Source organism: Lepus europaeus, chromosome 9 (assembly GCF_033115175.1).
Source record: "Lepus europaeus isolate LE1 chromosome 9, mLepTim1.pri, whole genome shotgun sequence".
NCBI classification, from domain to species: domain Eukaryota; kingdom Metazoa; phylum Chordata; class Mammalia; order Lagomorpha; family Leporidae; genus Lepus; species Lepus europaeus.
Window position 1 is genome coordinate 54,493,044 of NC_084835.1, and position 27,537 is coordinate 54,520,580.

Below are 27,537 nucleotides of genomic sequence, written 5' to 3' on the forward strand. Positions count from 1 at the left end.
AGGTAGGCTTACAGACAGTGAGAGGGAGAGACAGAGAGAAAGGTTTCCTTCCATAGGTTCACCCCGCAAATGGCCTCTATGGCCGGAGCTACGCCGATCCAAAGCCAGGAGCCAGGTGCTTCTTCCTGGTCTCCCATGCGGGTGCAGGCGCCCAAGCACTTGGGCCATCCTCCACTGCCATCCCGGGCCACAGCAGAGAGCTGGACTGGAAGAGGGCAACTGGGACTAGAACCCGGGGCCCATATGGGATTCTGGTGCCACAGGCGGAGGATCAGCCAAGTGAGCCACAGCGCCGGCCCTCCTAACAGTTTTCGTATTAAAGTTTATCTTATCTGATATTAAGATGGCTACCCCAGCTCTATTTTGGTTTCTGTTGGCATGGAATATCTTTTTCCAACCTTTCACTTTCAGTCTGCATGCATCTTTGTGGAAAGATGTGTTTCTTGTAGGCAGCAAATAGATGGGTTTTGTTTTTTAATCCATTCAGCCAGTCTGTGCCTTTTAATTTAAGAGTTGAGGCCATTTATATTCAATGTGACTATTGATAAGTAGTGACTTTGCCCTGCCATTTTTCCAAAGATATTTCTAATATATGCTTTGAACTTCCTGTGATCTTTTACTGGGAGATTTTTTTTTCTTTTACCTTCTTTCCTATTAATGGCCGTGTTTCTGTGTTTCCGTGTGTAACACATGTTTAAGCCTCATTTGCAGGGCTGGGCGAGTGGTGACAAGTTCTTTCAATTTCTGTTTGCTATTAAATGTCTTTATTTCACTTTCATTCAAAAATGAGAGCTTTGCAGGATACAATATTCTAGGATGGCATTTTTTTCTGTTAGGTCTTGGGCTATATCTCGCCATTCCCTTCTAGCCTGTAGGGTTTCTGATGAGAAGTCTGCTGTGAGTCTAATTGTAGATCTTCTAAGAGTAATCTGACGCTTCTCTCTTGCACATTTTAGAATCTTTTCTTTATGTTTCACTGTGGTGAGTTTGATTACTACGTGTCGTGGTGAGGATCTCTTTGGTCATGTTTATTGGGGGTTCTATGTGCTTCCTGTCTCTTTCCTTCTCCAAACCTGGGAAGTTTCCTTCTAGTATCTCACCAAAAAGGCCTTCTAATCCTTTCTTTCTCTCCATGCCTTCAGGAATTCCTAGAATCCAATTGGGTTTTGTAATAGTATTCTGTAGATTCCCAACAATATTTTTTAGATTTCTAATTTCCTCTTCTTTTCTTTGGTTTGACTGTATACTTTCCTGTGCTCTATCTTCTAAGTCTGATATTCTCTCTTCTATCTCAATGATTCTGTTTTTAAGGCTCTCAAATGTGTTTTTCATTTGTTCTATTGAATTCATTTCAGTTTGATTTCTCTTCAATATCTCAATTTCATGTTCTACTAAATTCCTCATTTCATTTTGATTCCTCCTTAAGATTTCTTTTTCGCCGGTGCCGCAGCTCACTAGGCTAATCCTCCACCTTGTGGCACCGGCACACCGGGTTCTAGTCCTGGTCGGGGCGCCAGATTCTGTCCCGGTTGCCCCTCTTCCAGGCCAGCTCTCTGCTGTGGCCAGGTAGTGCGGTGGTGGATGGCCCAAGTGCTTGGGCCCTGCACCCCATGGGAGACCAGGAGAAGCACCTGGCTCCTGCCATCAGATCAACACGGTGCGCTGGCCACAGCGCACTGGCCACAGCGCGCCAGCCACGGCGGCCATTGGAGGGTGAACCAACGGCAAAGGAAGACCTTTCTCTCTGTCTCTCTCACTGTCCACTCTGCCTGTCAAAAAAAAAAAAAGATTTCATTTTCACGAGAGATATTTTCTGTTCTGTCCTGTTATGTTTCTGTAATTCATGCATTTATTTTTGATAACTTCTAAATGTTCTTTTCATAAATTTTTTGAAATCCGTATCTTCCATTTCTTCTATCTCATCATCTTAATAATCTTGTATTAGAGTGTCATGTTCATTTGGGAGCATCATGTCTTCCTTGTTCTTGTTTCCTCAGTTTCTGCGTTTGTTGTTTGGCATTGTAGATATTTTTTGGTTTCTTCTTTTTTCTTTCTCACTGTGCTGGCTTTTCTCATTATACTAGGACTCTAGATTATGTGGACTAGTCTGATTTTGGTGAATCTCTAGAGGCTTGTGATAGGTGTGGCCAGAGAGCTCATTTCAGTTCTCCAGGGTTAAGGGTGTGTCAAAGGTGACACACCCAGGTTTAGCATGGTAAATCTTCTGTCTCTCTCTTTTTTTTATTCAGAAGGGAAGTAATTCCACTCAGCTGAGCTCCTCTCCTTGATGGCAATCAGTGCCTGAGCACTAGCCCCAGTGGGTATAATGTTTGCTCTGTCCCAAGGACCGCACAAAGGATCTGTGTAGTCCTCAGCGTAAGCTCAGATTACCCTGTAATGTCTCTCACCGAGTAGCCAAAGCTGCCCGAATTTGTGGGATCTCCCACTGAGACTACTCACATCTCAGCCACACCATGCGTTCTCCCACTTACCCTCAGTTTTTTTTTTTTCCCACAGTCCCAGCTCATAAGCTCCACACATTCACTAGGTCTTAATCTCATGTTATTTCTCTGCACCAGAGTCAGGTTTTTCTGCTTGGCTAAGGGCAGGTGCAGCCCCGAGCTGGTGCAGCTGTTACGTATGTCCTAAATGGTGCCTGCTGTATTGTCTTCCCTGCCTTTGTAATGTGAGTGGAGAGAGAGAATCTTGCCCATACCAATCCCTTTTATTTTTTTCTCTCCTCTAGTTGGGCTGGTGTACTTTCCCCCATGGAGCTTCAAGCCTTGTTCCCTCTAGGCTCTTCCTGCTGCTTTTCCGCCAGTGTCTCAGGCTACTGTGGTTTCACCTCACCTCCCTTTCCAGTGCTGGTGCATAGACTTGGTGGCTGGGGTCCCAAGCTGATGGCGCCCGTGCCCTCCATGTAGGTCCACCATGTCCCACTAATTCTGGAAGAGTTTCCTCTGCAGTTTTTTCTCTAACTCTTCTTTGAGACTACAGTATCTCCACTTTTATTAAACTATCTTTTCTCGGACTATCAGTGAGCTCCCTCCCTATTCCGCCATCTTGGAGCACTCCTTTATCTTTTCCAAAATACTTCTAACCACGATAACGGGAAGGGGAGACAGAGAGGGAAGGCAGGACTACCTCCCGGGGAGAGATAGACCATGGTCTAGGCTCAGCAGGAACCACTGTACTCTCTGCAAAGAGAAAGGACACTGGAAGAATGAATGTCCTAAGTGAGAAAACAGAGAAAGAAACAGGACAAAGGGCAGTCAGGCTGAGGTCTTGTTCACAAAAGAGGGGAATGACAATGAATAGGGGGGATGGAGCTCGGATCCCCTTCCCGAGTCCAGGGTAACTTTTAAGGTGGAAGGGGTTCCTATTGATTTCTTGGTGGATACAGGAGTGCAGTTCTCAGTAATTACCTGAAGAAAAGGCAAGATGGATAGTAGAACCAACATTGTATAGGGGGCTACCGGGTGCAGAGCTTATCAATGGATTGCTGCCATGTATGTGAAGGATTATTTCAGGCTTCAGAAAGAACAAGCACTAAAGCTATTGAAGTTTATAGAAAGGAAAAAGAAGAAACACATGGCAAAAATGAAAAAGGAAAAAACAAATATAGATTTAAGATATGAAGACTGCTTCCTGTCAATACTAGATATATTTGATATAGAAATAGCAACAAACCCCAAATTAGACTGTAGGATATGTATTAATAAATACTTATGGACACTTCCACAAATAAAAAGCCCAGTATATATAGAAAATTTTGGCTTAGATTATGCATTTTCCATGTTAAGGCATAATGATGTTTTTAAATGTAAAAATGCTAGGCAAAATGAAGAGATAAAATGGCCTGAATACTTCTTTTAGTCACTGAAATGCAAAGCATTATATGAATGTCTATGGAAGCCCATATTAGAGAATAAAAATGTGAAACATATAAAACGTAATAATAAAGTTTTTCCTTAATTAGTTAATTGTTATATGTTTAATTATTGATTGTTGATTACTGATTATGGATTGTTAGTTATTGCTATTAGTATGATTATGATTGCATGTTAAGCTTGTAGGTATAATGGTCAAATTAAAACAAATCGTTAAGCTATAGACTGTTAAATATAAAGTTATAGGCTGTTATATATATACATATATATGTATATATGGACCTTTTATAACATATCAGCCATGGACAATGGTGACATAATCAAGATAAACCCATGGAGATGTCTAAAAATTAGAGAATATGTTTATCTTCCATTTTACTGAATTTGTGGAAACATGGTATAGATTCCCAGCAAGGTAATCACTATAACTCAAGAACTATCCCTCCTAATAAATAAAGGTGAAGCGGCGTGGACTTTAGAGGCCACTGGAATGACTTGGGATTGCTCCCTCTTGAGCCTCACAATGCCTCTCATTCGGGAGAGATGTTGAGAGCCTAGGGGGTGGACTGTGGGAAATCCCACAAGAGTCTCAAAAAGTCATGGTGATTTTGGATCACCGCTTACCTGACCAACAAAAGGAGGTGAACTGTGGAAACTCCACAGTAATATATTGAGTTAAAAAGTTACCATTAGCCACAAAATAAAAATAAAAATAAAATGGAGTTATTCTTAATAAGTCAGGAGCTGAGGCAGTACCTAACGGCTGTTAGGGGGACGCTCCTAATCATACCAAACAGGCATCTCTGGTCAGTCAGATAACAGTGTGCAATGGACAATACCCTCCTACCCCTACTGACTGGACTGGCCTGGGGCATGTAAACCACCTGGAGTGGAAGAAAGAAGAGCAGAGCTGAGACGAGCTGTCATCGAGCTGTCACTTTAAAGTTTCTGACCCATGCCTGCGCCGTTCCAGCCGCAGTTTCCTGAGTGGCCTTAGCTGCATGAGCTGCCCTGTTCCTGTCTAGTTCCTGTCTAATAAAAGTTGCTGCAACACTTTCGGCTTTGCAGCCGAACCAAGGGCCCAGTGTGTGTGAACCTCTGGATCTCCACACATCCAGAGCTGGAGAGGCAGTCAACTACTCTGCATGGAGCAGGTAGCAGCATGAGCCGACCCGCAAAGCCATTCCTGAGTTGTAACCCCACCTTCTGTGCATATGTGTGTGAGCGTGGGCCCAGCACGTGCGAACCTCTAAATCTCCTCATGCTTGGAGCTGAAGAGCCAGCCCACTAGCCTTTAAGCTATGTGGCACAAGGCAACAATGGGATCAAGAGGACAGTAGAGCTGCTGTGTCGCCGCCGTACCACTGTACCTGACCAGCGGAGCTGTCACCTTACCTCGCTGCCTCGCCGCCTCGTCTAGCAGCAGAACTGTCACCAAGCCACATGAACTATTGCCTCACACTTCACTGTTTGTCCGAGGACTCCAGGCCTGCTGCCTGTAAGTGACTGATCCGAGGTCCGTTGTCATTGGGATGTTAAACCCTGGACGTTGTACACCCTCCACAGGAGAAATACGCACATGAGAGTAATACGAGCCTAGATACATAACAAACCAATATTATGTATCAAATCTCTTGCTATGCTTATATTGTTCATTGTGATAGTACTCAAGATGACTTTAATAATGTTTGTGTGACTTATGATCTAATATTGATTTCCTGACAAATAAATGATATCGTTAAGTTAGATATATATTAAGATAACTAGTTATGTTAAACTAAGTAACTCAGTAATTATGTTAAATAAGCTATAAGTTATACTAAGTTTAATTATTGCTATTATTGTTGTGATATTGATAAATATGTTAAATAATTAAGTGATCTGTCCAAGTAGTTAAGTAGTTATATTTAAAATGTTAAATGAAAAAAATTGACATACTAATAAGTATCTTGATCCTAATAACTAAACAATAAAGAAAAATAATGATCAAATTAAGTCACAAACTTAAAAATACAGAAAAGTCAATACATAAATGCATAAGACCACATGAAGATTCCTCATGAGCAAGAGAAAAAGGGGGGAATGTGGAAGCCTAAAATTAGCCTTGACCTGCTAATTGCTCTCTCTGCCTCTGCATCTGAGCTTGCTTGCTTGCCCATTGTTAACGCCATGACAGGCTCGAAGTCAGGCAAAAGAGGAACAGGCCAAATTCTCGGAAATGAGAGATGGCAAATAATTCCTGGAATCTGGATTACAGCTTCCTTTTTTGCCTGACTTTCTCCTTTGAGACTTCCCATTTTTGTGATGTATAGCCCTTTACATTTAACAACACCAATGAAATGCCTAAGTTTGTAAAAGTTGCAATATAGGGAATAAGGAAGTAGCCTATGTGTGTAGGGACATGCATACTTGTTTGTTAGAGAATATAAAATTGCTGGGGAAAGGGGAGAGGGAGTCTTTGCCTCCAGCAGCATGTGGGGCAGCACCACTGTGCATGTAGGTAAAGGCCCCAGCTGGCTAGAATAAATCTTCTGCTTATTGCATCCATAACTGCCATTTGTGTAGTGTTTGGGAATCAGGACACAACAAAGTCACAATAGCTAAGATGTGGAATCCACCCAGATGTCCATCAACTGATGAATGACTGGATAAAGAATATGTACATATGCATTCTGGAATACTACTCAGGCATAAAAATAGAATGAAATCCTGTCCTTTGCAACAAAATGGATGAAGCTGGAAACCATTATACTTAGTGAAATAAGCCAGTTCCCACAACACACATATTATGTTTTCTTGGATCTGTGGTAACTAATAGAGTACAAAAAAATGTAATGTATATGAACGAAACTGAAATTTTGAGATTTGGTCATTGTTTACAGCCCATAAGCAATCCACTAAGTAAAGAATTCAACAAATAGAAGAGAGGGCAGTGTTTTTTCTCTTCTATTTGTCAAATCCTTTGCTTAGTTGACGGTTAACCTCATGATTATAAAATAATCAGAAATTGTGCATTGTAAAAATTAAAATAAAAAATAGGAAAGAGGAGGGAGGGTGGAAGCATGGGGGAAAGGGGGCATTTGGGGAAGTATCAATATGCTCCTAAATTTGCATATATTAAGTTTGTTAGTTGATATAAATAAAAAGAATTTTAAAGGCAATATTTACAGGCTAAATAGTTGGATCTAGGGAATATAACAAATAATGCCTATTGAATCAAATCTAAACATTTGAAGAGTACTGGGAGAGATATTTTTGCTTTTTTTCTAGAGTAAATAAAATAGGGCAACTCAAATTTTCATATACCTACATGAAAAATAGAAAACAATTATGTATTGAAATTTGACTTGCTAATAAAAAAAGAAACTGCTCTTTGTACTCTAGGTTGTTACTTTTTGTGAAGAAGTAAACTTTTACATCCAGGCACAAGTATCCAGGATTCTATTGGTCACACCATTTCATAAAACAGCAAAATTAAGGGGAAGAAGAGGTATTATACACACTGATCTGCTTTGTGTGGACTTGTTTGAAATCACTCATTTGAGAATTTTGACTTTTTATATTTGGAAACATCAAAATGGAGAAAAGAAAGGAAAAATACAGAAAAGCAAATTAACAAACAACTTCTATCTGATGCAAACATTAACAGTAGGGGAAAATAATATGCACAACAAACATTTTCAAATATAATCAAAGAAACCAGAAAGTCACACAGATATACAGGAGAAATACTCAGAAAAGACCTGAGCATAATACCATTGTGCTTTCGCTTTATGCTAATCTTTATGCTCAAAATAAGCAGGAAATGAAGGCCAAGGTTGAGTTGTAAACAGTCATAGAAAGCTAATTTCAAAGACATATGGAGTCTTTCCTTTGTTTACTATTTTTTGGTTTTTGTGGGAGAGGAGGCAGGCATGTCTTATAATTATTTTTTGTTGATAACTTGGCATTTTAAAGTTTAGAGTATGGAAATCAGATTCCTTCTTCTCCCTGGGATTGCTCTGGGCTCTACTATTTCATTTGGTGACTTTTCAAGAAAAATTCATAAACAATTTTATTGGTACAATTCACCAATTTGAAAGGATTTTTAACATAGTCTTAGAAACAGACTACCATCATCATACACAAATTTGGTCTAAATTAATTTTGCAAAGCCTGCTTATTTTGTCTGTGTCTGTAATTTGTTTCTTTTAGCTTAGTGATCCACTAACAGTTTATCTTAAATGCCCGTTCTGATAGGAGTAAGGTGGAACCTTCTTGTGATTTTGATTTGCATTTCCCTGATATGCAAGTAATCCTGAGCATTTTCTCAAATGTCTTTTGGCCATTTGAATTTGCTCTCTTGGAAAATGCTAGTTTAAGTCTTTTGCTCATTTTTTAACTAGATCGTTTTGTTGTTGTTGAATGCTTGAGCTATTTATGGATTCTGGATGTCAACTTTTAATCAGTTTTGTAGCTTGCAAATACTTTTTCTTATTCTGTCAGTTGCCTACTCATTTGTCTGAGTGTTTTCTTTTTCAGTACAGAAACTTCTCACCTTGATGTAATCCTATTTGTCAGTTTTGCCTTTGATTGCCTGTGCTTCTGGGGTCTTTTCCAAGAAGTCTTTGCCTATGTCAATGTCTTGGAGAGTCTACCCAATGTTCTCTCATGATTTGATGGTATTGAATCACAGATTTAGGTCTTTGATCCATTTTGAGTGGATTTTTGTGTAAGGTGTAAGTAGGGGTCTAGTTTCATACTTCTGCATGTGGAGATCAGATTTCCCCGCATGATCTGTTAAATAGGCTGTCTTCGCTCAAGGGATTGATTCTAGCTCCTTTGTCAAAGATAAGTTAGTTGTAGACGCATGGATTGACTTCTGGAGTTTCTATTCTGTACCGTTGGTCTACAAGTCTGTTGTTATGCCAGTATCAGGATGTTTTGATTATAACTGCCCTGTAGTATGTCTTTTTCCACAGAAAATGTTATTTAAGGAATATGGGCTTCATGCATTTTATAAATACAACTTTAGGAATATAGAAATTCTTCCCACCATACCTGCCCTCCCACCCACACTCCTGCAAATATTGAACCATCCCCACATACCAGGGATAAATCCACTTGGTCTGGGTGAATGATCTTTCTGATGTGTTTTTGGATTCTATAGACTAATATTTTTTTGAGGATTTTTACATCTATGTTCATCAGAGATACTGGTCTATAGTTCTCTTTCTCTGTTGCATCTTTTTTGGCTTGGCAATTAAACTGATGCTAGTATATTGCTTATAGACAGGGGGACAGATTGAAAAAGTGAATATATTAAGGATAAGGGGAACCAGATTTCTCAGCTTAGGAGAAGGAATTTATCTTTTTTATTTTTTTATTTTTTGACAGTCAGAGATAGAGATAGAGATAGAGATAGAGAGAGAGAGAGAGAGAGAGAGAGAGAAAGGTCTTCCTTCCATTGGTTCCCCCCGCCTCAAATGGCCACTAGGGCCGGTGTACTGCAGCCAGCGTGCTGCGCCGATCTGAAGCCAAGAGCCAGGCTTCTCTATGTATATAGAGAAACGTCAGAATTTAAGCATGTGTGTGTATGTGTGTCTGTGTGTATGTTTGTGTGTGTGTGTTAACCCACATATGTATGTTCCCTAGCCCCATCCACTGAGAGTTGCCTAGAAACAGCAACACCTAATGATAATGAGCACAAGTAACACCCTGGCCTTGACTTCAAAATGCATTCTCTATTGAAGGAACCAAGGATATGCACAGAAAATTAACAGGTTTAGGGAATGAATAGAATGGGCTCTTATCATCTTTTCATGTCCCAAAGTAAGCAATAATAGAAAAATATCAAAATTATAAAATTCAGATTGATAAAACTAGTCAAATCTGTGCCAGCTTGGACACCAAAGTACCAATGGTTCCAGATTGAAAGGAATCAGTCAGAAACCAAGAGTCTACATGGATATAAATGAAGGAAAGAAGGAGGGAAGAACAGAAAGAAGGAATGATGGGAGGGAGGAAGAAAGGAAGTAAAGAAATAAGGAAGAGTAGCAGGAAGGGAGGGAGAAAAGGAAAGAAGGAGGGAAGTTGACTTGGAATGGGATAATTAACCTTAGTGGAAATGTTTTAATTTTCAATAAGATGATACGTGTTATTGATATAATTGATAACTAATTTCAAAAATAAAGCTCATGAGCTTGAAGGACCTTAAAGTCAGTTTGGGAGAGTACAGTGGACTGTGAGACTTTCAGGATGTCCCTGGCCAGCATGTTTTATCCATCTCATCCTTGTAGTGGCCAACTTGCTATGGGGAAAATGATTAAAAGAGTATAGAATAGTTTGTTGTTTGATGTCTTGATACTAATAACTTTTAATAATATGAGAAATATCAATGAATTATGAAGGATCAAATTAAAGTAACGCTGACAACTGACACTGACAGCTGAAAATGTCTGTACAGCCAATGATTTCTCTTGGGGGTTTTGAAATAACACTACTTATGGTCTCAAGGTTGAAGTGTGGTTCAGGGCCTCTGCATATTAGTGGACAATACTTTGTAGCAGTGGAGGAAGATGCAAAATCAAATGACAAAGAGGAGGAGGTTGTGAAACTATTAAGTATATATGGAAAGTGATCTGTCTCTGAAGGCGGTACCAAGATACCACAAAAATAGTAAAGCATGCAGCTGATGAAGATGGTGATGACAACGATGATGATGATGATGGTGGATGATAACAGAGATGATGATGATGGTGATTTTCATGATTAAGAAATTGAAGATAACTTCCAGTGAAGAAATCTAAACAAGATATCCCAGCTGAAAATGGACAAAAATGAAACCAGGAGGGAAAAGACTCAGAACGATCTACACCAAGATCAAAAGGTCAAGAAGCCTTAAAAAAACAGGAAAAATCCCTAAAACCTAGTTCTGTAGAAGACAGTAAAGCTAAAATGCATGCAACTGTAGAAATAAGTGGTTCTCATCCCAAAGTGGAAGCCAAATTCATCAATTATGTGAATCATTGCTTCCAGATGACTGACCAGGAAGCTATTTAAGATATTTGGCAGTAGAAGAAGTCTCTTTGAAAAATAGTTTAAGTGGTTAGTTTAACTTTTCCGTCTTACTATGTGTCTGTAACGGTTGATATCTGGCAGGCCCTTTTATAATAATGCAGAGTGAGAACTTTCCCTATCAAGTTTGATAAATGTTGTCTAGGCTCCATTGCCAAGAATTAGTTGCCTAAAATGCCTGTTTAGTTTTTGAAGATGGAACTCCATGCTGTGCTTGGTTTTAAGTATATATGGAACAATATGATAGGACACAGCAGTAGCAGTGGTCAGACATGGACATGGTAGGGAGACAAAAATATATATGTGAAATAACTTAAGTATTTTAATATAGAAAAAAAGCAAGATCAGGCTGGTGACAGAGGGAAAGAACAGGTTAAATTTGGAAGATTTTGGATTGAGAATGACTAGTAAGCAGTTTGTTAGTGCTGTTTATAATAAAGTACAATCTCAGTGGTTTTTTTATTCGAAACTACCTGAATGTCAGCAAAAATGAGAGAATATCATAGCATATCATGGTACGTAATTAAATGTTTTGTCTACAAAAGTTAATAACATAAAAGTGTTTATAATGATGTGCTTTTTAAAAATTTTTAAGAGACAAAATGATACAGAGATGGGGCTCACATCCTCTGGTTCATTCCCTAAATGCCAGCAATGGCATGGGTCAGAGGTGAAGATGGAAGCCAAGAACCCAGTCCAGGTCTCCCACATGCATGGCAAGGACCCATCCACTTGAACTCTGACGTACTTCCTCCCATGGCATGCATTAGCAGGAAGCTGGATTTGGGAGAGACTTGAGCCTAAATACTATGATATGTAATGCCAACATTCCAGGCAGCATCTTAGCCAATATGTCACAACCCATCCCTATTTTTCTTTTTGAGTACATAATTAAACAATATAAAAATATAAATAGATAAATATGAAAATCAAACTACTAAGAGTAATTATTTTGAGGATATAAATCTATGTATTTCTTTTTACTTTTCCCTATCTTTTGAATTTGCTACATAATACTTTCTAGAAGAGGAAACTGTCACAAAAATGGTCCCTTTTCTGCTTTTTATGAAGACAAATATAGTTACAGTTCTGTGTAACAAGGAACAAATACAGACACATATCAGACCCTCAATACATATGTGAATGCACCAATATCAGCAAAATTGAAAGTATTTGCAGGAGATTTTTTTTCTGCCCGGAAGGCCTGTAGTCCCCATTGCTGCAGAGTTTCATGTCATTCTATCTTGTATCTTGAAGGGCACGATGAAAAACTATGCTTCCACCCTCAGTAGTAGACCTCATTTCTGAGTTTTAGAATTATACCTTGATAGGCCCTTATTTATTTATTTATTTATTTATTTGAAGGCAGAGTTGCAAAGAGAGAGGGAGAGGGAGAGAGAGGCAGAGAGAGAGGTCTTCCATCTGTTGGTTCACTCCCGAGATGGCCGCAATTGCTGGAGCTGCACCGATCTGAAGCCAGGAGTCAGGAGCTTCTTCTGGGTCTCCCATGCAGGTGCAGGGGCCAAAGGGCTTGGGCCATCTTCCACTGCCTTCCCAGGCCATAGCAGAGAACTGGTTTGGAAGTGGAGCAGCCGGGACTCAAACTGACACCCATATGGGATGCTGGCATTGCAGACAGTGGCTTTACCTGCTACGCCATGGCACCAGCCCCTTGATAGGCTTTTATGTAGTCCCCACCAACTATTCATACTGAGCTCACTGTTGGGTCCATTGGGGAAGAGAATAAAGCACATGTTTGCTCCTTAAAACTCACATCTACCAATTGTGACATGTTGTGTTTGTAGAAAAATTGAGGGCAAATATTTATATTCAATACCTGCTTGGGGATTGATTGATCAAACCTTTGCATATCTCTGAAGTTTCTGCAAAGCAAGACAAGAGGGAAGTTTTTTTTTTAAGATTTATTTATTTATTTGAAAAGCAGGGTTGAAGGGAGGGAGGGAGAGAGGGAGAGGGAGAGAGAGAAACAGAAAGATCTTCTGTCTGCTGGTTGACTTTGTAAATGGCTGCAATAGCCAGAGCTGGGCCAATCTGAAGACAGAAGCTTCATCCAGATCTCCCACATAGGGGCCCAAGCACCTGGGCCATCTTCTGCTACTTTCCCAGGCACATTATCAGGCACAGGGATAGAAGTGGAGCATCCAGATCTCAAATCAGTTCCCATATGAGATGCCAGCACCACAGAGAGAAACCTTGGGCCCTTCAGTTAGCACTCCCTTACTGCCCAGCACCCCATAGCTCTATGCAATCATGAATCTCCACAAACCTGTCTCCACAGATTTGTCTGTTTTGCAAAATACACAAAAATGGAATTATATGATATGTGATATTTTGTAACTAACTCCTTATGATAGTTTCCAGGATCATCAATGTTGTATCATGTATCAGTACTTAATTTGTTTGTAGTTGATTAATATTCCATTTCAGATATACAATATTTATTTATCCATTGATGGAACTTTGGATTTTCCCTACATTTTGATTATTTTGAATAGTGTGGTTATTAAATTTATGGGTGAGCTTTTCTTCACACACCTGTTATCAATTGTTTGAGGTATATACTTCAAAGTACAATTATGATGATTCTGTTTAACTTTTTGAGAAATGGAAAAACTGTTTTCCACAGTGATTGCACCATTTTACTATTCAATAAAATAATAACTAAAGTCATCCCAAATTTGTTAACAACAGAAACCTACAGATGCAAGTAGCTAATTCAGTCCTAAAGAGGTAAACTCAAATTCTTATCAAAACATGTCATACAAAATTTCTGTAAACTAAAAAAGAAAGGAAAATTCTTTAAAGTATTCAACTAAAATCATATGTATACATAAAAGGAGATTAAAATTTGAATGACCAGTTTTTTTCATACGAAACAGTGAAGGGAATAAGGAGGTGGTCTAACATTTTTGAAGTGTTGACAAAAAAAGAACTGTCAGCCAAAAAGTCTAACATTCATCAATGAAGGGAAAATAAAGGCATTAAAAGGTTATGTTATGTTATGTTTTTAGCATGTACATCTATTTGATACCATACTTGATGTTTGAACAAAAAGTATACCACCATCTAATGTGGTATCTAATGGATGTAGGAGAATTACCTTTTTTTCTATTTTAAAAAGAAAGGAGGGTAAAGAGAAATATTTGGAAGTAAGGTTTCTAGACCTCTAGTGATGAAACATAAATATGATTTGACAGTGGTAAGTTGTGTATAATATGTCTAAAATGCATAATAATAACTGAAAGAAAAAATAATAAAATCATATAAGGAGATATAATTTTTAAAAACCCTCTAATGCACAATCAATGTGAAATCCTAAAACTGTTTAAGTAACCCAATGAAAGATCAGGAAAGAGAAGAAAAGAGAAAGACAAAACTCAAAACAAAATAATAAAGTGACAAAGTTAAGCCTTAACGTGTAACAGTTTTCTTTTGCTTCTTAGAGATGGCAATAATTCTGGTACCTGATATAAAATGTGCTAAGTTTTATGTACAGTAGCATAAATAGCATCCATGCTCCAATTGAATTCCAGTAATCAAAAATATGCTATTTACAAGAAGTTCACTTGCAATATAACAGCATCGGTAGGTTGGATATAAAGGAATGGAAGAAGATTTATCACTCAAACATTATTTTTAAAATACATACTGGCTATTTTAATATGAGAGAAAGTAGGCTTCATAACAAAAAATGCAGATGAAAATGGTCAGTATATATAGAGAAAACAATCAACCCATAAGGAAGATATAAGATCGTATTTAAATATGTATACATAGAATAAGACGTCCTCTGAACACAAGTCACCAGCTGATACAACTGAAAGTAAAAATAAATAAATCCACAATTTTAATTGAGGACTTTAACACTCTACTCTAGCCATGGAATAGACAGAAAATCAGCAAGGGTATAGAAGAATTGAATAATGCAATCAGTTAACACTAATTGGTATTAATGCAGTCTAGTTCACTCAAGAACAGCATGCACACTATATTTCTAATAATCCATGTTGAATTCACCAAAACAGACCACCTTCTGGGTCTTAAAATAAACCTCAACTAATTTAAAATAACTGAAGTCCTACAAGTATGTATGCTGACAATGGGAAATCAAATGAGAAATCAATGAAAAAGATAATGGAAAATTCCCAAACATCTGGGAATTGAACAACATATATTTTGGTAAGCTATGAGTCTAAGATTAAGGCTCCAAGGGGAAAATATATAGAACTGAAAGAAAATGGAAAAGTGACATTACAATGTAAGGGTGCTGCCCAAACAGCATGGGGGATGCGTCCAATGTGAGCAAGAGAAGCTTAATCAATAGTCTCAGTTCTCAACTCTAGAAACTAGAAAAAGGAACAAAATAAACCGAAACTATGCATAGAAACAATAAATACAGGAGCATAAAGTTATGAAACAAAATCAGAAAAATAAGTTGTTAGTGCTTCAAAAGTAAACAAAATATCAAATCTCTTGCAAGCTAAGAAAGACTTCTTCACCCTCCTCTCACTCCTGTTCCTCTGTGTCAATCTTTCAAATAAATAAATAAAACCTACAAAATACACAAGTAAAAAGAAAGAAGAGATTTATTGTAAATGAATGGTCCATGTCATACCAGACTCTGAAACACTGAAATGATATTGAGTGCATAGGACAAATTTAGGCTCATCTGTTGAACTACTTCTTAGAAATCAAATAGTATCTTAAAAAAAAACACCAAAATTGAGGTAATATGAACTGCATAGCCTGAATATCTCTCTTTATAACTGATAATGAAATTGAATTTGTAATTACACAGCTTCTTCTTCCCCCAAATCTCTCGGACCACATGATTTCATCAGGGAATTTTACCAAGCATTCAAAGGAATCACACCAATGTTACATAAACTCTCCCAAAACATTGCAGAGGATTGCTTACAAAGTCGGTATTGTCCTGATTCCAAAACCAGACAGAAACCATACAAATAAAACCTCAGACCAATACCTCTCATGAGCTTAGAAATCTAAACCAAAATACCAAATTGAATCTAGAGAGGTATATCAAGAGAATTATAAACATGAGCAAGTGAGATTTATTCCAGGTATTATGCATGACAGGTTCATCATTCAAAACTCAATCAGTGTTACACACTGTATCAATAAGCTAGGGAAGAAAAAGCATTTGATTATGTAAATATATGAAGAAGAGGAATTTGACAATATTTAAAATCACTTTATGTTAAAACTGTTATGTTGGTAGTAGAGTATCCATGACATGGAGTGTATCATTCCAAGCAGCAGCTTAAGTCCCCTAAGTGGCATCTTAACCACTATGCCAAATGTCTGTTTCAAATTTTTAACTTACAGTTGTTCCTCCATCCCTTCATGTATCACTGCATCATTAAGAGAGTATCATTATGAAATGAAATATCTAACTTGACAGCTACATATATGACAGAAAGTTGCAAGACTTCCACATTTTCAGAGTCTTGATGACATCTGGCTTCATCTTGGCAAGTACTCCTGACCCATCACTGTTAAATATCACAGAAGTGTGAAAAATATCATTCCCCTTTGCAGAAGATTTCTGGGTAAGGTAGACAGTGTGCAGTGGATTAACTAGTGTGAGGTTTTATTTAAGCCCATTTATTTATCTAGTCCAAGAGATTGATTTTTTTATCAAAACTGAAATATTTTTTCAATTTGACTTCAGAATCACTGTTTAGCACAAACTTCTAACAGCTACGTATGCTGGCTTCACGAAAACTTGATCATTGATTAAATATTAATAATTTTATTTCACAACTTTGAAGTAATGTGGTGGAAGAAAGTAGGTCCAACCTTCTCATATTTAAGCTAGCACTTCACTTTGCTTGACTTTGTAACTAGAACTTTCTTACAAAATTTATCAGTTTTTGAGCAGAATAAACTAATTTGAAATATTATTATTATTTTTTAACTCAACCAATATTTTAACAGCCTCACTTTTCTGATCAAGCTTTACATCCATGTTTGATGTATTTAATAATATTTTTTCAGTTCTCTCCCCTGAACTGCTTAAATGATCCAAAATAAATATCTTTGAATTTTTTTCCATACTTGAAAATGAAGGATTTTTAACTTAGTAAATAGAATTACTGATTTCTATTGGCCTTTGAAATCAATAGGATATAACAGTCACCACTTAACCACAACAGTATGTCCCAAGAATCTTAGTTGATGCATGAAACCACAGAAAGTCAAACTCTTTATAGACTGTGTTTTTCTCCCATAGACATACAAACCTAGGGTGAACTTTAATTTATAAATTAGATACAGTAAGAGATTAGTCACTACGAATAAAATATAACAATACAATAAAATGTTCTTTAAAAGTTCCTGGAAATGTATATTATGAAAAAAATTATGCGTGGATTTCAAAATATTTTGCATTAATATAAATTTGTCTTGATTCTATTTTCATACACTTTTTATCATCTCCTCATATAATGGATTAATTTAAAACTTATGAAATTTTTATTTCTGTAATTTGACATTTAATATTTTCAGACCACTTGTTGACCTTAAGATACTGAGAGCAAGGAAAGTGAGACTGTAGATTACGGGATGATGTCACTTCAAATGCTCTAATATTAATATAATCAATGTATTTTGGGCTGTAATTCATTCTCTGGGGTATGATTGTACTGCTCTTTACCAGTCTTTGAGAGATGCTACCTGAGGTCCCCACTGGTTCCAGCCCCTGTTCCCCTCAGCTCTGACAGTACTGAGGTTCCACCTCCCCTTCATATATTGATACATCCATAAAGAAATTATCTTGGTCCAATGAAATATCTCATCTTACAGCCAGATGTCTGATAGCAAGTGTCTGAGCTCTCTTTCTGTTGTACTCAGCAAAGCCTTTCACCACTGATTTATTGACCCTTCTGGGCTGGAGTAGCAATTTCTGCAGGCAAGTAGGGAGAGGAAGGCTCGCTCACTTCTATGATTCCCACCTTCTTCCTGGGAGATGACACTGAAATGGGTTTGCTGTATCAGAGTGGCTCCCACTCTCTCTAGATAAGCCTCACAGTGGTTTGCCTGATAGAATCCAGAGCCAATGGTTGTATTGGATTTCGAGTCCATTGCTTTGGAAAGATCATGACATTCTGGCTCATGTCAGTATTTCCCTCAGGTTTCTGTCATTCTCCCAGTCAGTGAAATATTTCCTGAGTATGCAACTCCAATAATGTACATAATTATTTATTTGGAGATTATATGAAAGAACCCTGGTTCTATAATTTATAGGTCTCACAAAACATATATGTATAGATATATTTTTAAAGTATGTGATGTAAATCAATTTAAATGGGATTTCTAACATTTCCCATCTGCCCCTAAGTGAACTCTGTCTTATTCATATCCTTGAGTTAGTTCCCCACCCACCTAGGGCCTCACTACCAAGGAACCTCCATGCCTGTCAGGAAGGTTATATGTGTGTGTGGTGGTTGGGTTATGTTAAAGAAAGGAAGACATATCAAGGAACTGGATTTTGGTACTTTGCCTTTACTATTCAACATCTCTGAGATGACTAATTTGAAGAGTAGATTCTGCTCTGTTGTTCATGGAAGTAAATGTCAAATTTTCATTTGTAATGATTTTCCTAGTAAACCATACCATGATTGAAAATAACAGAATGCTATCAGAAGGGTTTCCTTAACTCTGAAATATGTTATCTAAATGGTGAAGAGATTTCTTTGGGGGCTGAAATGGTAATATGTATCATAAATGGTAGTGTAGGAAGTATTACCCCCTAGGGATATCACCTTGATTAACGTGTCCTCAGCATATCACCTGGCTGTCTGTGAAGAGAATCCTTCCATGTAGATTGTATGCTGCCATGTGGAAAGCATTTGTTCTGAGTCAAAAGAAAGCGAGAATATGTATGGCTTGGGGAACATTTCTATGCCTCAAGGTTTACATTTGTTAATTACATGTCTGGCTAGAGAATGGGATCAATTGTTGATAATGACTCTTCTTTCTCATGTTTCTACTCCCTTCCCATGGTAACTTTTCTTCCTCCTTTTCTTGTCTTTCATTTGAAGTGCTGGGGATTCTTCAGTCAATGAGATATGGTTATGGGGTGAACTGGTGGTGAAGGGAAGGAAGTTTCCTCCCTGAGCAAATGGGGGAGCAACAACACTATGCCCACCATCAGGTAGATACTACACAGGAAGCCGTGGACAGAGAGGAAGGCAGGTAAGTATCAGCAGGGGCTGGATGGCCCTCAGCAGCCATCCTGTAGCTCCCACTCAGCCACACTCAGAGCTACTGGTTCTGTCATTGCTGCAGCTCTAGAGAGGGAGGCAGAGAGGATGATTCTGTCATGGCATCAAGGCTGAGACAAGACAGGCTGGGAAGGCCCATCTTTCTCTCAGCCCTCATTTGAGAAAGAAGGGGCTCCTGGGGCAGGTTCGTGTCTGTTCCCTACCAAGAGAACCAGTGAGGGAAGTGTTCCCCACCTCTGAGCTCATGACCAACTCATGACACCCCGTAAACTTCTTGTGCCCTCTTTGTGATGTGTGAAGCCTCTTGACCCTATAATGTCTGTGTAAGCCTTTCCACAGCTGCACAAAAGTTCAAGGTCAGGGGGAGGCAAGGAGGATCAGTTGAGTGAATTCCTGGGTGAAGTCTTCATAAGGTTTGCTCAAACTGAGAAGTCCTGAAGGCTCTCTATTGCTAGTTTCTCAAATGACTAGATTGTGAAAACCTAAGGAATCATGCAGGAATTTAGAATGAGGGTCTGCAATGTCACTGTCAGGCTCCCTCCATGCCCAAAACCTTTTAGAAGCCAAGTCAGGAAGAGAAACTCTGACCCCTTCCTAAACCCCATCATGGCACAGACAGAAGCCACTAGCTCTGGACAAAATACATGTGTATTAGGAAGTAAGAGATACCTTTCTAGGAAGAAGCCATCAGTTCCCAGAGCATCAAATGACATGAGGCTAAACAACTTTTCTCTGCACAAACTGACATCTTTGTAGTAGAAAAGTTTTTGCACCAGAAAAGGTGTGGGAATCATGACCTGGTTGATGAGATGAGACACATCTCTCAAGGTCCCTCTCTGTTGGGTAATGATGAAGGTGGCCAGAGGCACCTGCCACACTTGGCCTGACCTGGCAGGGGCTGCCTAGGGACACAGGCTTTCTGGGTGGAGAGTCCCAGTTGCTGTTCCTGTCTCTGACACATCTATTGCTGATGAGATGTCTTTGGTCTTTGGGGTTGACTTGGTGACCAAAATCCACTTCTGTCACCACTCTCCTTTCTTCTAGATATAAGGGACTCCTGCGGCCAGGACTCCTCTGGCCCACCAGAGTCTGAGCATCCTCCCTAGCCCAACTTAACTCTAAGGAACCACGTCCATAGTGAAGCCTCAGTTTGTCTGCCAGAATCTTGGCAACAAATGTCATGATGGCCCGGGCCTCCTGCTCCTTCTTCTCCACAAAATATCTGCTTATGACTGTTCCTTTGCTCTGTGAAATGGCAGATGATGGCTTCATTTTTTGCAGATAATCTCCCCACCCTTTGCCTTTTTTGTTGGGGCTAAGGCACGCCATTTTCTTGACATGGTTTTCTGGAGGTAGCTGTTCCTTCTTTGGCAGGAGTGGGGAAGACTTACTCCCCAGGGTGTCTCCTGTTTCCCTGTCTTGGGCAGGGTGGCTCCTCCCATGGGCAGGGAGGATCTGCTGTCCTACAATCCTTTCTTTCTCTCCTGGTTTAGGTCTCTTGCAGACGTCTCTCTTGTTAGGAGAATCAATTGTTTTTATCACACTCTTATGTGGGTCCTTCATTTTTGGGATTCTGGGTTCTTGCTGCCCTTGGCTGCTGCTTTCCCTTGATAGAGGGTCACATAGCTCCTGGAAAGCCGATATGTCACTAGTGGATACGCTCTGAGAGATGCTTAGTGGGCCCCGAGATGTGGGCATACCTGTATCATAGAGTAACACAGAGGGTCTATCTTGCTGGATAATGCTAGTGGTTGTGTCTTGAGGCTGATTCCCTGACTCTACCTCCACTTTGAGCTCCAATTCCTTGGTAATCCTTCTTTTCCGTCTTGGCTCTCCTGGATGCTGGTCAGTGGAATTTTCACAAGGTGATGATGTTTTCTTCATCCCCAGAGATTCTAAACTCTTCAGACTCACATTAATGTGGGACTTTGCTGCCACACTGGTTCCCACAGAGACTTCCCAAGTAGAGACCTTCTCCTTAGCCTCCCCTGTCTCCTTGGTCTTTTTCTCCCTTGGAGATTTGGATCCTGCATTGATCATAAATGTTCTTGTGCTGCAGCAAGGGTCTGATGATCCCAGGTCTCCTCTATCCTCCCATGGCTTATACTTTGTCATGGCATGCCTTGAACTCAGTTCTAAGCAGTCTTTTCCAGCTCCATGAACAGTACGACTCTGCCAGTTTCTGCCTGGGAGGTTATAAGTGAGAGGCTGAGCAGGCAGCCTGCCTGGCTGTCCAATCAGAGGAGCCACTGAAGACTTGCGGTTACTACCACATGGCATGGCTTTCAGGGCCCTCTGGACTTCCTTATGTGTAGGTGAGGGAGAAAGTGGACACTTCTCCAGGGTGGGAACTGGTTTTTTGGTCATAACCTTCTCTCTTTGACCTTTCCAAGGAAGTTCTCTTAGGAAGTCAGCAGCCTTGGCTCTCAACTTGGCACCAGATTCACGGAAGGCTGAGGTTGAAAAGGCTGACTGTGTAAGGGCTGAGGATTGAACTGCACCTAAATTGAGATTTCTAGACTCAAGAGCCTGGAGGTGTAGCCCCCACTTTTGCCTCACTCGGAACCTTATAATGTGTGTTTCTAGCATCAGTCGAATGTGTGGATCAAGAAATGAAAGCTCCCTGGTGGTGTCTGTGAAGGACCTCTGGCCTTTTGAGGTGGTGAGATTTCTGGGTTTTGGATGGGTGTCAAACTTGGGAGAAGCACAGTTGACTGCAAACAAGGATCGACGCACTTTCACAGGGATCTTGCCCTCCTGGATCTGCCCCAACTTCCTGCCCAAATGGGCTTTCAGATTTTTTTCAAGATACTTCTTGTTGGAGCTCTTAGTTACATAATTTTCATAGTCACCCCTCCCAGATGTTGTCAAAGAACTTTCTGATTTCTTACTCTCCAGAAGCTTCATTGAGGTGCTACCTGGACTCCAGACTATATCTTTTGAGCATTTCCAATCTTGCCCTACATTCTTGATTGGTTTGTCTAGTTTGAACCTTACCGAACCCTTGCCAAAAATTCTTCTAGAGCGCATAGACCCCATAATCTGCTCCTCATTGTTGCCTTTACATGTAAATGCACTGGACTGGCAGGTCTGACAGGGCTGGTGCCTGTCCTTTGCCTGGCACTGACAGGTCTGTAAGAATTGTCCTTGAGGTTGTATCACTTTCCAAGATGCTTGGGCTCTGTAGGGGGGACCATCTTGACATTCATCTTTGAAGAATCTCACCTGACTTTGCTGTTTTGGTGGCTCACGGAGCTTAGAGCTATTATAATAATCAGGGACAGTGGAGGAAGCCTTGTAGGTGTGGGAGGCCTGGCTGCCCTGGGGAAGTTTGGGAGTGGGTTGGCCAGTGACTTCCTGTGGGTTCGGGAAATGAGAGACTAAAGTCCTCCTCTGTTTCTGTTGCTTCTGCAAGGGCCATTCAATTTGTTGATTTTCAGTTGAGAGGATAGAGCCTGTTTTCTCCTGAAATGTACAACAAGATGTTGTATCCTCCTGGTTGTCCTGGGGATGGTTGAGAGTAGGTTGGCCAGTGAGTTCCTGAGAGTTTTGGCAACGAGAAAGTATTGCCCTCCTCCCTTTCTCTGGCTGCTGAAAGGGCCATTCCATTTGTTCATTATAGGTTGGGATGATAGATCGTGCCCTCTGCTGGGATGTAGGGCAGGATGTTTTGCAGGTCCTAACCTCAGATGGAGATGAAATTGGTTGTTTTGTGGGAAAGCATGGGACATGGTGTGGGGTCTCTAACTTGTGTGGTTGGGGCGATGAATGAATTTGAACTGGAGAACTAGAGCTGGTATTGAATTTAACTGAGGGATTTTGGAATCTGGAGACATAGGCATTAGCCACTAGGGATTCACTGTGCAGGGAGGGGAGGCCCCAGAAAAGCTGGCTGTATTCCTGCTCCAAGTGATCCCCAAAGACCTTAGGGTAAGAGAGCTGCTGAGGATGCAGTGGCTGCACTGGCTTGTATTTTAGCCCACATAAAGGCTGTGAGATGGTGGCAGCCTGCTTATCACGCGGAGACCTCAACAGATTCCCCAAAGAATTCAGGCAGTGGCCTGGGTGCATTTCTTTCAGAAGTGACCCATCTTCTTTTGCCTTCCACATCTGTTCTACTTTCTTGGAGATGAGTATTTCTAGCAGCTTCCGAACATCAGAGCTGACAAACAAGGAGCCACTAGCTTCCAATTGCCTGCATGTGGGATCACCCCAGAATGAGGCCTCTTGTGGACGGTGGGAAACATGCTCTTGCTGGCGTCTGCCATGCAGCGAACCGAGGAAGACAAAGGTCTTGGTAGCTGCCCACCACCAGGAGAAGAGTGAGAAGGAACCACTTAAGTGGTCAAGGCCTGAGATGGCCATGATGAGAGAGGCCAAATTGGAGTTACCTGGAGGGGAGCTATCTGGAACAGGGCCAGCTGGGATTCTCTGCAAATTAGAATGGAGTTCATGAGGTTCCTGTGAGAGGCAGGAGGCTGAAGGCAGAGGAGCTGGGGAAGCCGGTGAGGTAAAGATGGCAGGTGAAGCATCACACTCATGAGGCTGGTGGACTCTGGCCAGTGCTGGTTCGCGCTGCTCTCCCAAGAAGTCTTGATATAAGAGATGAGGAGCTCTGTCCTGGTCAGGGGGCTTCCCCTGGTGGCTGCAGGAGACAGGAGGCACAAGCTTCAGCCAGAGGCAGACAAGGTCAGGAGGACAGGCCAGCTGGTCAGGCTGGGGAACCATGTCCCCTTTGAGGCCTCCCAGAGATTCACCCTCATTCCAGTGCTTCAATCACATCCCTCTCCATCTTGTAGCCTTTCCACCCATGTCAGCCCCAGGCCCAGGGTCAGGTCATAAGTCCCAGAAGCAAGAAGGACAACGGACAAAGAGAGAGGTAGAAATTTGTCACCTTTGAAGAAGTGAAAGCAGCCCCCGTGCCTCCTCTACTTCCTGCAGGAACACTCTGCAAGCTGTAAATTAGGAGATGGGGTTATAATGACATAAGGAAGGATCTGGGGCCCTCCTAAGAGGCCAAATAGAATGTCCCTTCAGGGGGAAACCCCTGGGAAATTAAACTCTGGAACCTCAGCATCAGTGTTCAACCCACATGACCCCAGAGAGTGACAGCAAGGCCTACAGAAGGGCAGCTCTTTCTGCTTTACAATGTGCTTGCACCTGGGTCACCAGCTATGGTCCTCACAATTGCTCTATAGGGGAGAAAAGACAGGTTCACTTCAAAGAATTCATCTTATTAAAGTGAAACAGCTTGTCCACATCTGGACTTCACATTCAAGCAGTGTTGGCTCTCTACAACTCACAGTGCCCCTATTCAGTGTCGCCAATCTCTTGTTTACCATGGCTTCATTGCCAACAGGAAGCTGAGAAGTAACCCAAATTCTGATTGCCTTCCCAGCAGCCTGCCCCTTAAGCCTCTGCCACTGACTTCCATGAGCTGTGGCTCTGTCCCTCAGGGCTGGTGAGTACAGGTCATCTGTGGGGGCTCCAGGTGGAAGGGCAGAGCCTTACCTTTCAAAGTGGTGCTCTTCTTCCTGCTTCTGCTCCTTCTCCTTCTCTGCACTTGACTCTGAGAGACATAGGAGAGAGCACCTGGGACCCCGTTCGCTGTCCTCTCCCCACATAAGCTGCCTACATTCAGTGCTCATGAACACCATCACTAGCTGCTATGTTTGGCTAATGGACCTTGGTATTCTTTTCTTTTATTTAAAAATATGTATATCTTTTATTATTATATTTCTTATTACATGTATGTATAGCTGCTGCTTGAAAGGCGCACAAAGAGCTGTTCTGTGTGAGGTTCATGGGGGATTTATTTATTCCCTGTTCTGTGCTGAACTGTCCTAGTGATCCACTCATGGGCCATTGAGTAACAGTGTTTGATTTTGTTCTGGTGTGAACCCATGAATATGATCTGAGAGCTTTTGATAGAAATCATAGTGCCCAGTGTAACCTTTGCCCTGAGGGATGGTGTCTGTTTCCAAAATTTACCATCTTAGAGTCTCTCTAGTTGGTTTGGAAATAAAATGAAAATATGAGTAGAAAAAATAATTTTCTATTGTGTTTGACCAAGAACTCCTTACCTTCCTGATATTCCCCTTTTGTCTAGCAGGTGGGGATGGGTCACTCTTGAGGCAGGGGAGTATCAGGAGAAAGAGCCCCACTCCACACAGGATGGGAAAGATGATGTCCACCACCCAGGAAGTGAAGCTGGTGTGCAGCCATGTGGCACTCACACCTTTCAGAGGAGGAAGATGTCCCTCCATCATGACTCACACTGCTACCCTCAGGACACTGAGCTCTGGGAGTTCCTTTTTGTAGAAGGGACCAGGGTCCTAGCACACATCACGGAACTGTGGCTCCTCATCACAAAGAGCTGCTGGGAATGGGGGAGGGGCGATAAAAAGAAGCAACTGACCCACAGCCCCTCCTCTACCATGCCTCCCCCCAGGTCACTCCACACTCCAGGACCTTCCAGATCCTTTATCTGTACCCTGCTGCCTGAGCTGTCAGAGATGAACCTTAGTAAAGTTTCAGTTTTTCCCCTTTGTCACCCAGATATCACCTGGTTTCTTTTATCCCAGGAAGATCCACTGGTTTCATGGCTTCTTGAAGTCTGAAATGATCCCCAGAGCTTAGATTATTTTCCAAGAATTTTCTTGCTTTCAAAATCTTCCAAAATTTCCTAATTTTCTCTCATAAGTTTGTTTTGTTTTATTGCTATCAATACAGTAGAAATTTACTATATACTTGTTTGAATAATTCAATTATTAACCTACTCAGAACAATGACATAAAAATCAAATGACTATTATTATTTAACATTTCCCAGGATAAATAACTAATAAAAATATAAATACCAAAATATCAAAAAGATGTTTTTTAGTAACATTTATACTTCTGAGTTAGAAAAGCTATACAAAGACATGGATTTACTGTAAAAACACATTTGGATAAAAGAGTTCATTAGCTTTGAGTTAAAAAAAAAACCCAAGTATTCCCTAAATTCTTTAAATCTTTCATATGAAGTCTTGATCACATTTCTTCTCGCTCTGTCTAAAATACATTCCCCACTCCCCAGAGCCTTGAAATTTGTGTGCCACACCCAAAAATCAGGGATGGGATCACATAAGCTAAATAAACTACTGATTAGTGAGGTAAAGAGTAATACTGGGAAACCCAGACCTAGCTTTGAATCTAGTTTAAGGTAGCCTCTTCTGATATCATCAAATATTAGATTCTCTTAAAAGAGTGTGCCTTACCTATTACATTCTGTCCCCTGAATACTGCTAGAACCTCAAGTATTGTTTGTACCTCCTAGAGGTAATTTTAGCCTTAAAGGAAATTTTCTCATGGCACTGTTAGACATCCCTTTGGCAGTAACAACTCAGGATCAGAGATTACACATTTAAAATAATTAAAAATTAATTAAAATCATCAAAAATTGGGGCCAGCGCAGTAGTATAGCTGGTGAAGCCACCACCTGCAGTGCTGACGTCCCATGTGGGTGCTGGTTCAAGTCCCAGCTACTCCACTTCTGATCCAGCTCTCTGCTGTGGCCTGGAAAAGCAGTGGAAGATGGCCCAAGTCCTTGGGCCCCTGCACCCACATGGGAGACCTGGAGGAAGCTCCTGGATCCTGGCTTCTGAGCAGTGCAGCTCTGGCCATTGTGACCAATTGGGGAGTGAACCAGTGGATGGAAGAACTCTCTCTGCCTCTCCTCTCTTTACAAAACTATGACTTTCAAATGAATAAACAAATGTTTAAAAAATTATGGTGGGATCTTAAGTCTTACTTCATTTGAAAGGGCACTTAAGACTGAGATGTGGAACTTGTCTTGATCTTGAAACCAAAATTTGTCTCTCAAGGAATTGTCTTCTTATATAAAACTCCTACCAGCCATTGCTTTGTCAGCATGTGAGCTCCGTGCAAGGAATAGGAAATGGAGAGCAGAGAGAGCTGGCCATATTTACTCCACACTTAGATTTTTAAAAAAAGATTGTTTTTGGAGCCAGGCCTCATCAAACTGATGCTCCTGTTTCTGGATAAACAAAAAGAGTGCGTGGAAGTCATGGGGTTCTTGTTCTCTGAGACACTAGTCTCCTATGTGTATGTTTGCATCCACACACATGTCCTATATGTACTTGACTTTGCTGACACATCTTAATTGCTGTCCATCAACTTGATTAGCCTATCTGCCTTCTGCAATGATAGTGAGTCTTCACAATTATCCATGCTTCTTCTCTGGATGCTTCAGATGAGATGAGTCTAGAGGTATTCCTTGCAGACTACATTTTCTGACATGTTAATCCCCAGAATAAATCC

The 27,537-nt window shown here is 40.6% G+C and overlaps 2 protein-coding genes and 1 pseudogene across 2 annotated transcripts; 1 reads left to right on the plus strand and 2 right to left on the minus strand.

Moving 5' to 3' along the window:
- The first annotated feature begins 4,489 nt into the window (after positions 1-4,489).
- On the plus strand, positions 4,490-10,961 carry LOC133766682 (nucleophosmin-like; annotated as a pseudogene).
- An 8,969-nt stretch (positions 10,962-19,930) lies between these two features.
- LOC133766269 (spermatogenesis-associated protein 31E1-like) lies at positions 19,931-23,941 on the minus strand. The gene has a single exon (XM_062199974.1). It carries the CDS (start codon positions 23,939-23,941, stop codon positions 19,931-19,933), a length of 4,011 nt encoding a protein of 1,336 aa, XP_062055958.1.
- Positions 19,931-25,479, minus strand: LOC133766683 (spermatogenesis-associated protein 31E1-like). Its single transcript, XM_062200330.1, has 2 exons — positions 25,297-25,479; positions 19,931-23,983 (listed from the first exon to the last, which is right to left on the minus strand). Exons 1-2 carry the CDS (start codon positions 25,477-25,479, stop codon positions 19,931-19,933), a joined length of 4,236 nt encoding a protein of 1,411 aa, XP_062056314.1.
- Between the last annotated feature and the right edge of the window lie 2,058 nt (positions 25,480-27,537).

Excerpts from the sequence above, each read along its gene's own strand:
- LOC133766683 (XM_062200330.1), bottom strand. The coding sequence starts at position 25,479 with ATGGAGGGACATCTTCCTCCTCTGAAAGGTGTGAGTGCCACATGGCTG. Across the intron at positions 23,984-25,296 it reads AAAAGGGGAATATCAGGAAG|CACTGGAATGAGGGTGAATC; the intron begins GTAAGGAGTTCT and ends ATGTGATTGAAG.
- LOC133766269 (XM_062199974.1), bottom strand. The coding sequence starts at position 23,941 with ATGGTTCCCCAGCCTGACCAGCTGGCCTGTCCTCCTGACCTTGTCTGC.